This window comes from Lichenostomus cassidix, chromosome 3 (assembly GCF_008360975.1).
Source record: "Lichenostomus cassidix isolate B80296 chromosome 3, HeHo_3.0, whole genome shotgun sequence".
Lineage (NCBI taxonomy): Eukaryota > Metazoa > Chordata > Aves > Passeriformes > Meliphagidae > Lichenostomus > Lichenostomus cassidix.
In genome coordinates, this window is record NC_139483.1 from 60,283,141 (window position 1) to 60,295,802 (window position 12,662).

The following is a 12,662-nucleotide window of genomic DNA, read 5'->3' on the forward strand; positions in this document are numbered from 1 at the left end:
GTTACAGAAGCATGTAACCGAAATGTCTCCTTTTGATTTCCAAATTTTCAAAACAGCATGTGGCATATAGGACTATCACAAGCCACTTCCATGGTGAAACCAGGGACAACCACCACTTTATGTATCAGTATAGCTTGAGTTTCTACAGTGTGATATATTTTTGTGTACAATCTTCAGAGCACATCTGTATCTGGAAGGCACCTTGAAACAGCTACTGTGAATCAACTCCTCACTTTACGGTGAAAGATTTTTATAAAAACAAAACAAAAAAACCCCTCAAACCTAATCTAAGAGATGCTGAAGTAAGGCATGCAAACAGCTGTTTTTCCTTAAAAACTCAGTTCTGATCCCAGGCTGCACTACTGAGCAGACAGGATCCCACAGTCTCTGCTGGCCTCTCTCGTCTCTAAAGCGCTGTTCCCGTGTGCTTCCTGCCTCTCACTGCCATCTCTTGGTCATTGGACTTTCATTTCTCAGAACAGAGCTAAATAAGTAGTGCTAAACCCCAAAGAACCAAGGATGTTCTTTACAGGACCTTGTCACGCATCTCTATCAACTACTCTAGCAGAAAAACATACTAATACTAGCCTTACTTCTTAGGAATCTACCTGCACCCTGAAAGTTTAGCTTTCTAAGCTTAAACCTCAACCCACTGGATATGCATTTGCAATGACATGCAAAGGCATTTTCTGTTTGATAACAGTCAGGAATTATCTCCACTCAAAAGCTGTGTTTCAAAATCTGGTCTCCCTCATACATAATTTAAAATACAAAGTCTGGGCATTACTCTTAAAGTGCTGGCACTGTGGAAGCTCCAGCTGTACTATGTCCCAAAGCAAAGCACAGTGAGAATGCAGCATCCATTCTGACACACAACACAGCAGAAATCAACAGTGCATACTCAGGCCTGTATATGGGCAGCCAGTACACCAATCTTCCTCCCATCACCAGATGCTCTGCTGCAAACTTCAAGAGGTCAAAAAAGATGTCACTTAGATGGTAACTGGATGAAACGAAGAAGTGATTTTCTGTGCTAAACAAAAAATGTACAAGTGTAAACAAACACAAGAGCACAGGTAAAACCTAAATTTTTAATACTAATTAAAAAAGAAAACCGATACACTAAACCACAAAAGCACTATTTGAGCTTTGCAAAACCACCTGGGACAATACAGGAGTACAACTTTGACTATAAGCAATGTGACTCCTCAAGCTCCCCCCAACCGTCTCCAGGACTTCTACGTGCATTAAAGATGAGTCTAAAGAATCACAGGTGTGTTGGCAATAGTTATTTTGCACAGCATCTTTCTAAAGGAATCAGTGTAAAAGCCAGAAAGCAAGGAGGGCCAGGCAGTGGAGAAGTGATGTGGTATCTCTGAAGAGAGAAGAGCAGTAGAAAATGCAAAAGAAAGACGTTAAGGTAAAATTACAGGTATTCCATTTTAGACTGATTTTGCAGCCTGCAGGGACCAAACAGAACTTTCTCAGAGAAGGAAATACAAGGTAATGGTGGTTCACAGAGGTGAGAAATAGGATTCAAAATCTGAACACAAGCAAATGATAAAGAGGGAGAACAAAAGAAAGAGAATTCCAGAAGTCACATACGGGTTTTGCAAACAGAACAAAAAGGCCTTTTTTTCTTTAATTATAGTTGCTACCATTTTTTTAAATGCTGACAGCCAACCACGAAGTAATAAAGATTCTAAAACTGTAACTGGGTTTCCATGAAGACATTTACATTCTACAACACACGAGACAGTTCCCCTACCTTCTTTCAACCGACTTAACTGTTTCCTTTTGTGATCCCATTCTACGAGGAGCCTCTCTTATACCATATGGTGCTAGACAAAGCAAAGTGCAGAGATGAGAACCTCACCTGTCATCCAAATAACATACAATCACATCATACGTAACAGTGCACAAACTGTGGCTTAATAAAGTCAAAGTGGAAAAAAAAAAGGAAAGCTTTTACGAAGTAAAAGTCAGTAAGGGAAATTTCTTCAGGATGTGTTTAAAGTTTCTTGCTCCAAAAAGCTATTTGAAAATTGTTTCAAAGAAAGCCCTTCAGCTGTAAGAGCTTCTAGGAGCCTACATGCTCTACACAACATGTAGGACAATGCCTTTCCATTTTGCATATTAAAAGACATTCTTTAAATTTCCAACATGTTATAAATAAATCCATCCTTTTTTGTTTGGACACAAATATGTCCCCTACAGCACTTCACTACCCTTTTTCAAAATGAAATTACATATATTGGAATTTTTGTCAGCACATTACACAAACGGTAATTTTCACACATAAGAACCAGAGATTGCTTTTTGTCATACTTTTTTTTGCACATTTCTAGTAGTATAACATACTTATTTCATGTTCAAAATATATGAGTTTGTGACACTTGTTCAGCACCATGGAAGCACCAATGTAACCACTGCAGAAGTATTACAAACTGTGTCACACTCAGTTCTAAGCCCACATTAATATTCTACACTGTCTTGGTGCCAAACAAGCAAAATAAAAATTACCAAGCAACCCACAAAGAAAAGTCATACTCCCTATTCCAAATTAATATGAATGTGTCATTGCAAAAGCCAGCACTTGAGATCAGAAATTGCTGTATCAAGGTCTTTCATTTATTCCCTTGATTTCTTTTCATATATACAAGACAATATGGTATATAGTACATAGGTTCCTAAAAGACCAGAGAATCCTTTCAAACTGCTCCTGCTTCCAGTAGTTACATGTATTGGAAACACATTGAAATTCTGTTTGGAAGCATTACAATAGGCACTCAACATAAGTCTCCAGAAGTCCACCAGAGATGCATGGCAGACACCAATGTGCTGCCAACAACAGTATGGACCATTCTGGTAAGAAGTCTCTATGCATCAATCATGTTACGTTTTTGAAGAAGGAGACTTCTTCAAAGGATGACTTTCAGCCACATTGATTTCTGCTGGTGAACATAACATTCTGTCCATGGAAGGAGGTGTCATTGCCAGCTTTGTTACACATTTATAGCAATCCTTAAAATAAATGCAGAGATATCAAATGCAGATCCAGTTTCCATAGTGCTGCTCCCAACAATCATCTCTGGAAACATGGAAACTGCAGACCAGTTTCCACTCACCCAGACATTTAATCAATGTACAAAGGCAATAATGTTTTAGTCACTGTTATTGGCAACAAAAGGCAGTAAAAAACTTACGGTCTGTAATGATTGCATCAAACAACATCCCTTTTCTCCATATAGGCCTTGAAGAATCAGCAACGAGTGCATCGAGGTAGTATTTCTCTAAACCATACTGTCGGAGATTAGCTCTGATATTTTCATCTGGCCCTCTCCATTTCTGGTTCTTTCTGCTTGCCTTGCCTGGGAGGGGATGGGGAAGGGGAATGGAAAGGGGAAAAAAAAAAAGCATACTCAGTAAGAAACTATTACATAAGAAAAGCTTTCAAAAACTCTATCATTTAAATTAAAGGAAAATAATTAAATGTCACCAAAAAAAACTGTCACGAGTACTTGCAATAAATTTCACAAATAGCACAGAAAAACAAAAATACATGAGAAAAGTTCTGCTGCATCATCTGCTGCACAGGGTGTCAAAGAACACACTCACAAAAATGTTGGTTTGCAAGACGCTCTCTCCATCCACCAGTCACAACCCTGTCCACTAGGTCAAATATCTTTTGCTAATTTTCAGAGATGTAAGACTGAGAATAGAGTTCCTGGGTTAGGTTATGAGGAACTTCCCACATCACAGGCTAAAAGATCACACAGCTGTGGTAATGTTATTTGGAACTTTGTTTTGGTTTCCATTATTCTGTTTTTAAAATATTTCCTGCTTAAAAATTAGGTAATATCTTAACTAGGATACATGTAAATTGGTGAATAAAAATAAGCATGACCAAACAAATCCTGTGCAGATTAATGCTGCTTTAAAATCCACTAAGTATCATCTGCCACCATCAGTATTCTTAAATTCCAGAGAGTAAGATTTCAGTGGCTGAGAAACAAGTAGCATACCTAATCCATGGATTGTGTTGTAATCTATATCAGTACCACACACATATGCTCCAAAATGTGCTGAGGAGATCAGAAGGCCACCTATATGGGGAGAAAAGAGGAAAAGTAGAAACTTCTGTCATAAATGTTACCTGCTTTAGAATTCTTTCCTCAGGAACTTCAGGAGTCTACACCACTAGATCACACTAAACCCAAGGAAAAAAAGAAAACAAAACAAACACTAAAAATAGAACTATCAACCAGTTAGAATGACTATTCAATTATAGTGAGAAATAGTAACACTAAGTACTTTGCTACACATAATTTTCCTTATCTTGATATGCCCTATGTCACTCCTCATCTCTGGAGACTATTCAGGAGTTTTGTTTACAGTTTTCTGTATTTTAAAGCAGTAAGATCCTTTATTATTAGGTGAACCAAAACTTTTGATTCTACTTTGCAAGGAGCAGAATTTCAAATTGTTGTCAAAAAATTTGAAAAATCATGTCCAAATAAACAGCAGTTCTACTGTGTCTGTTCTCAAAGCCCATTTCTTTTAACTGTGTCTAAAAATCAAACTTGTATGAGGTGGCTATTCCCACGCTGTAAGAAACAAAGGTCAAGAGCCTCACAAATGTAAGTATCTCCAATGTAAACATAAATATCAAAAAGGTTTTTGTAATTGTTTTGAAGTGTGAAAACTACATATAAATGCATTTTTCTGACTGTGCTGCCTATTTTGTCATTAGTTTCACCAGTGTACTTATTCTTTAATAAAACCCATTTTTTAATTACTTCTATTGTGACCCAGCTTCCTAATTAAAAAAGAAAAAACACCCTATCAAAAAAAAGTGATTTCCTCTTGAAACTGACAATAGCTGAGCAGCCCACAGAAAAAAGAAATTACAATATCTCTTTAACAGCTTCCAAATGAAACAATGGACAGACTGCAGAAGATGACCAGATACCTGTGTGGTCCAGTTTATTAATAAAGAGGTCTGTGGCTACCAGAATGGTTTAGAACAGAACAGCAACTGAGAACAAGGCTGTGAGCCCCACTGATGTCCACAGCCCTGCCAAATAAAGGGGATGCCTGCTGCAGGATGAAGGGCTGACAAGGTGCAAGCTGGCTGTGGGGGTCACACCAGTTCTCCCATTCACCAGGAGCATGGATAGAAGCATCTCAGGTGGCTGCACTGCCCTGAGCCCCCCAGCTCAGCACCAACAAATCCCTAATGTGCCCCATGTGCACCAGATAACTTCTACACCACATGGTAACAAACTCTACCAAAACTAAGGCGAGTGAGAATAAAAGAACCTTTAAAATTCCTCTGCTTTTTCTTGTGAAATGGATCAGGGAAAAACAAGGTTACTCACCCCAAAGGAATCACCCATTTCCCTTCTTGGCTGCAATCCCTCAGAACAGATGGGCAGTACATCCAGAGGGTCAAGACAAATTTAGCTAGCCCTGACCCCAAGTATGGCATACCACCCAGTCCTATAAAAAAAGTAAGAAAAAAGTCCTTTGCCCATCTAAGAGTATTTTTTTATTACAGGCAAAAAAAGCTTGGAAATCACGAATTTACAGCTTTTAATAAATCTTAGCTTGTACTAGTTCAATTGTGTTCACACAGAAGGGGCATGAATACTTAAATACTCCTACATGGCCAGCCCTTTGAGCCACTATATGAAACAGATGCATACAAAGGGTTGATCAGGGAATCACTCTGTCCCTGGTGACTTTCAGCAGAACAATGGTGGCACAGAACTTCATGCCTTTCTATCATACACTATTCCTCCACCTCTTCAGCATAGATGAGGTCTGGTTCTCCAGGATGTCAAACAAAAAAAATCCTGAAATTTTGCAACTACAAAGTATCACGAGTATTTTCCAAAGGTACCATCAACACGATTACTGAGATAACCTCAACTGACTGTCTCGAAGGAAGCATAAAATATTCAGGTAAAATATTTGATTTATTCTTTCAGAAGCTTCCAGCCTTCCTTCTGCCCAAAACTGAGGAAAGAATATCTAAACAGTTTATGGAAGTTAAAAACACAATCTTGGCTGGTCCAATTCTGCTCTACAATAAAAAGGGGAATCAAATCTCCTAAAAGCCAGCCTGGTCAAAGAGCACTTTATATTCCAAGGACAAATGCTAATTGTCCACTCTTACACTAATGTGAAAGACTTGTGATTTGGCTTATGCAGCAAAAAATAGTTTGTTTCCAAAAAGCAAGAACCATTTTGCAAGACCATTCTGATCTGGTACTATTTACTTTTTCAGTATAAAAAGCCAGGCAGAAACCCAGCCAGGTAACAAAGCTGCACCAATAAGGAAATCTGAACTGCAGTTCTTCAAAATGCTCCTCAGACCCTGAATATGTTTTTTCCAAACCCATCAGCTCAAAATCACTGCATTACTCTAAACTCCAAACCATTTCCCAGAAACTCCAGTGACAGGGCACTGTTGCACTGACAATCTCAAAAATCTTCTAAACGTCCTCAAGAGACAACTGAAATTCCTGGGGTTTACTCAACAGAATTAAGTGCAAAAGCCACTGTTACTTAGTCATAAACACACTCTACTGACAAATGGCATGCCACCCAGTACCTCCAGTGTCCCCTTTAATCTCTAGCCTTTATATCACAAATATCTAGGGCAAAAAGTTTTTAAAAACTGTAATTCAAACCACTAGACAATTTTGGGAGAATTTTGCATATCCTACCTTTTGAACTGAAACACGACATTTATCTTGATTTTCTATAGCTTCACCATTTCTATGTGATTTTTCTTCTTCTGTCTTTACCCTTCCTATTTTTCTTCAATTTTTGCTCCCAAGAGAAAGAATGTTCTCAGAGATATTTTCATTGTTTAAGTTAGCAGAATTTATAATAAGACAAAAAGCCACAGACACCAAATGAAACAAACTGCTCAGAGACAAGCAGAGGAATTTTCTGAACCTTTCAAAGGACAAGCACAAGGCAGAGGAGAAAAATTTGTAAGATATTATGCATGAAAAAAATCATGTCATACATGAACAAAAATTTAAGACATAAACGAAGTTCACCAAATCCTTCTGTTTCTGAGAATATTATATCCATGCTCTGTTTTCTGTGGCACAGAGAAGATACATGCTAGTAAGAATTTATCCTACTAGTGACCTAGTAGACTATCCTACTAGTGTCGTCTTCTCTCTCCCTAATTTCTCTGCAGAGATTTCTGCAGAGTATTATCTTCATCTTCCCATTAATGTGTTTTTAAATCTATGCATCTCACAAGTGGTCACCTTGATTAAAGTTCAGCAAGTTGAACACGAGTCAGCAGTGCCCTCCCTGGCAGCCAGGAGGGCCAACCTTGTCCTGGGGTGCATCAGGCACAGCATCCCCAGCCAGGCAAGGGAGGAGATTGTCCTGCTCTGCTCTGCACTGGGGCAGCCTCACCTCGAGTGCCGTGGGCAGTCTGGGGTGCCACAATATAAAAAAAGAGATTATTAGAGAGTGTCCAAAGGAGGGCAATGTGGAAGGTGAAGGGCCTTGAGGGTAAGCCATATGAGGAGTGGCTCAGTTCACTTGGTCTGTTCAGCCTGAAGAAGAGGAGACTGAAGCAAGACCTCAGTGAAGTCTACAATCTCCTTGTGAGGTGAAGAGAGGGGCAGCACTGATCTCTTCTCTGTGGTGACCAGAGACAGGACCCCAGGAATGGCAATAAGCTGTGCCATGGGAGATTTAAGGCTGGGTATCGGGAAAAAGTTCTTCACCCAGAGGGGGTTGGGCACTGGAACAGGCTCCCCAGGAAAGTGGCCACAGCTCCAAGCCTGACAAAGTTCAACAAACGTTTGGACAATGCTCTCAGGCACGTGGTATGACTCTTAGGGTTGTCCTGTGGTGCAGAGCCAGGAGTGAAAGGATCCTTGTGGGTCCTTTCAAATTCAGGATGCTCTGTAATCCTACTCTAGGATTCTAAAACCCAGGTCAGAAACGCAGCCTTTGTTATGTTTTTGAGGAAACTACTATGGGTGGCTTAACACAATCTACTGTGGTATAATTATATGGCACAACCTGCACAAGAGATCAGCTATTTCACATACAGCTGAGTTTCCCTGAGGCAGAAAGTACTTCTATGCCATGCACAGTAATAAGTGGAATAAAAGCTCCCCCTCCTGGCTAAGAAGAGTTCAGCTGGGGAAGGACAGACACCCTGTGTGAGTGACATTATCCTGAAGACAGGCTGTAATGGCACAACAAAGTGTTCCTCACTGAATGCTATGACCTCACTATTGCTATGTTGTGTTGTATGACCAGAAGTGCCCTCAGCATTCCTCTAAGGAGCCAGCTCTAAAATGCTGCTCTTTGTAATACCCTGAAAGTGAGTGCAGGAAGTGCTTTAGCCAAATTCCAATTCGTGGTCACTTTTATCTTAAGCAGTCCACGACAAACACGGACTGGTGTTTAAGCCGTGTTACATAAAATACAGCAGTGAAGACAGACCTTTTAGAAGCGCAAAATAAACTGTTTACATCTTTGGAAGTTGGTCTCCTTCCCCCAAAATCCCTTTCAGGTTAACAAACCACTCATTTTATAAACACCATTTTGCCTTTGGTATCATCTCAAGTATCAGTTGAGCACCAGAAGCCACAGCACCAGGTAGAAGAGCAGTGCAAGCACTAACACAATCTTCCAGTTTTTCCCCACCAATTGAATAAAAAGATATACCTGTTCCAACAAATGGATCATATACAATATCATTTGGCTTTACTCTCCCATGGTTTGCCATGATGAAAGACAAGCAGGCATCCATGCTCGTATTTCCAATAAAGTGTCTCTTCTTTACACTGTAGGATTCGATGAGTTCTCTTTGGCCATCTGCAATCTGTTGAAACATTTAAAATCCCTGTCAGGTCCTGGATACAAGATGAACAGAGAGGCCAACAAACTTGCTTAAGCGGCACCATCCAAACCCAGGTAACTTCACTTCATAACACATCACCTTGCTTTCTGACGTCTGAAAATATGACAGACTTCTTTCCAAGCAACAGATATCTTGGTTCAATACCTAGGTAAATTCTTCAAGACAGAGATTAAAAATATATAAAAATTTTAGAGAGAAAATTCTTTCAAAGAAATTACAATTAGAGTAACTTTGCTATTATTCTAAGTATCAGAAAAACAATTCCTGGCAATTCAGAGTTAAAAGGATCTCAAAAATATGGGAATTAGAAATGCATGTTAACACATGTATGCACACACACACATGCTTAAGGTCATACAGAATTTCTTTCTTCACTGGCATTTCTGTCCCACTCAAAATCTAAATTTAGGGTAGTGTTGGCAGATTAGAATTTAAGGGAAAAGCAAGCAAAGACCAAATGCTAGCATTTTTACATCAGATTTCCAAAGTATGCTGGAGAAAACCAAAGCAATGCGGAACAAAACACATTCAAACACTATCCCCCCGACCTCTGGTCAGCATCAGTCTTACTGGGTAAACAAAATACATTTGCCTATTTTTTTCAGGTTGGCTTACTCATTCTTAAAACTTCAGGAATTCAGCACGGATGGGACAACAGCTGCAATATTTTGCAGCACTGCCACAACCCAGGGTGCTTGAACATTAATTACAGGCATGGAGTACATTGACTGGAGTACATCATTTGAATCTCTAACTCCCCTGTACACAAGCTGCTGACCATGGCTGCACAATTTCTGCAGTGGTTCTCTTTCCTTCCACTCCCAGGACACTGCAAGCACACATTCCCATCAGTGTCTAGTGTCATTCTGGAAATAACCTTTGAGATATTTCCAAAGGGGATGCTCTTTGAGAAGCCACTTTTCCCAAACAAAAACATGAAAGACCAGATAAAATTTCCTCAGGATGTCCTAATAATGCAGCAGGTTCAGCGTGCATATGGCCAAAAGGCAAGAACTTTGGTAGTAAAGACAACAGATGACAGGCTCCAGAGAGTTTTTGTACTTGGCTCCTTCTGTACTGTTGGTGTTCCCTCAGGCTTTGGGCTGGACTCACTGACGTCCAAAGCCTCAGGGATCAGTCTGCACCTTCCCATGGAGGTGCCTGTCAGGATCACCTGAAGCACTTACAGAATGCTCCAGTGGGGCTGAAGCCACTCAGCAAGGCCGTAGGCTATCTACAGTTCTGTACATCTTTCCGTGGTTGAACCACACTGTCACTGCTTCCAGTTGCACCCACAATAATACAACACACCACCACAGCTGCGCAGACTCACTGCTGTGCTGAGTTCTCTCAGTGGATGGCAAGATAAGGTGTGTGCCCAGATATAACTTCGTTTTTTTCCACTTCTAAATTGCTCAATAAAGCCACTTTTTCCTAGTCACAGTAAGGACTTCCAAGACTTGCATCAGATAGTATGCAACAACAGATTCAGACAACTGTAATTTCTGCTTCTATTAGAAGTAAAAACATTTTTTACATTTAAACCAAATAAGCACTCTCCTGAAAATACAAGCTTCTAAGAACTGAAGCAAGAATACTCACGCACCCATCTACCAAAATACAGATGATTGGGCTCTTCTGGAACATTATTTGGGTCCATTCCATAATCTTCCAAAATCCAAAAGATGTGTTGTGGATTCTTTAAATTTACTTTTCCTTTAAATGGCAGAAATTCAAGGGCCTATACAATAAAGAAAGAGAGTAAAAATAAACCAGGGTCAATTTTTTTTAAATGGGTACCTTTTCCTTCAAGAAAAAAACCCCAAAACCAACCAAACAAACCAGCAAAAAAGCAACCACAATTTCACTTGTGAGAAATGGTATATTAGTATTAAAAAGTATATTCAATTTTCTCTGGATTTTGGAAATGCCTTTCTTGTAAACAAAAATGGCTCAAATGATTAAGGATTAGAAATCAGGAACCATAACACTTTTAATTAACTGAACAGAAATCAACTTTAGAGGAAATTAACTGTGCATATTAATTATGCAATTGTCAAGCTGTAAAAACAACACTGATGATGAACAATGGGATGTGAAATTTCAGTGACATGCAGCTACAACAATTTACATACTCAGCATTATTTCATGTACACAAAAGCTGAACAAACAGGGAAGAATAGCTACTACTAATACAAGTAATTTCAGTCTCTGTAAATGAAGTAAATTGAACAAATAGCTGCCAAAATAGAATGTGGAAGAGCAGAAATAAACAGTAATTTGGAAAAAAATTTGTAATTACAATATTGATACAGTTAGGAGGAGAGCATGACTGCAGACAACAGAACAGCAGATTAACACACAATCCACAGCTTGCAGCTGAAGTCACTTGTTCCCATTCTGCAACAATAAAAGCCTAATAAGGAGATCAAGTAACAATTTTTCCAAAAATCTAGTGCCTCACTCTAGCCATTTGAATAGCATAGTTTTGAGCAATAAGGTTCAGTTTCCCAGCACACGGAGCTGTAATCAGCACTGATATTTGCTTGCCTATGTAGTTGCCTTACACGGTTGGTTTAGATGTAAAAACAACAAAAAAAAAAAGTAGTGAATTTTGAGGGAATGTTAATTCAGACACACAGATCTCATTTAGACCTCGTAAGACATAAGCCATAAACTTCCTTAAGAACTTCAAGAAACCCAAACTTGAATACACTGATAGCATGGAATAAGGACAACATGAATAGATGAAACTAAACAAAGATTTCTTAACCATCTACTTACATCAATCTTTTTTATTTTCTGTGCTTGGGTCAGTGTTTTATTAAATGTATGAATATGTATTTTGTAAGTAGAGTCTGACTGTAGATATGGAAGCTGAAAAAAAAAGCCAAAAACTTTCATCAGTACAAATGCAGTGGTATTCAGTGGGTTTAAGGAACCATATTATCCAGATTCTTTATATGCATACCATCTTGTCCACTGGATAGTTCTTCAAAGATGCATAGAGCTCCCCTGCAGATCTTCCATGGCCCCACAGTTCAAATATAGACCTGAAATTACACAGTTTTTGAGACTGCAGTCACACAGAGCAGGGAAAATGCGTTAAGATACTTATTCCTTTTAACCTTCTTAGCCAACATATTTAGGCTTTACTTCATGAACTACTGAAGTGTGGCATTTAACTCTTGGCAAATGTTTTAATTTTTGTTTGTAACAAGGACAGGCTTATTTTTTATTCTGGGCTGATATTTCACTGATGCTTTTCTTTGGTAACCAAAGCTTCAGAGCTTTACATATTGATTAGCAGTGCAAAGGAAGTGCTCCAGTGGTCTTATTCTAAGACTAACACATCTCGCCACAAACAGCAGTTGGCATAAAAATAAGCCATGGGCTAGTTATGCTTTCTGCATAATATCAGCATACATTAGCTGAGAGAGCATGGTGTGCAGAACATCTGCAAGCTGTTTTGTCATATTTTACTTCCTTAGCTGCCTACAGCTGCTTTTTGAGGTGCAGTGCTCCATTCTCTAGGCAAGAGTGGAGACCCCAAGTCATTGTAGACAGAACTCAGTACCTGACACAATAAGCACCCAACAGGGACCAGGCAACACTCTGCAGAGGAGCCCAAGCTCTGAAGAACATAGCACAGACACCAGGAATTTAGTATGGTCAGAGACACATAATACATCTCATCCTGCTGCTTCTCTTCCTGAACCATAACTCATGGTCTCTCTCACGTGCC

The 12,662-nt window shown here is 39.3% G+C and overlaps 1 protein-coding gene across 9 annotated transcripts in view; it reads right to left on the reverse strand.

The window, feature by feature from the left end:
• TRMT11 (tRNA methyltransferase 11) overlaps positions 1-12,662 on the reverse strand; it is a 131,680-nt gene that overhangs the window by 115,685 nt on the left and 3,333 nt on the right. For all 9 annotated transcript variants that reach the window (XR_014850912.1, XM_085056026.1, XM_085056028.1 and 6 more), the window contains exons 4-11: positions 11,889-11,970; positions 11,702-11,794; positions 10,524-10,658; positions 8,722-8,878; positions 4,026-4,106; positions 3,207-3,371; positions 1,769-1,841; positions 902-1,033 (exon numbers count right to left, since the gene is read on the reverse strand). Coding sequence is in view for 8 of the 9 variants with exons in the window: in XM_085056026.1 (XP_084912152.1) it covers positions 902-1,033; positions 1,769-1,841; positions 3,207-3,371; positions 4,026-4,106; positions 8,722-8,878; positions 10,524-10,658; positions 11,702-11,794; positions 11,889-11,970 (918 nt within the window). In the remaining variant the exon portion in view is untranslated. The remainder of the gene's footprint in view (positions 1-901; positions 1,034-1,768; positions 1,842-3,206; positions 3,372-4,025; positions 4,107-8,721; positions 8,879-10,523; positions 10,659-11,701; positions 11,795-11,888; positions 11,971-12,662) is intronic.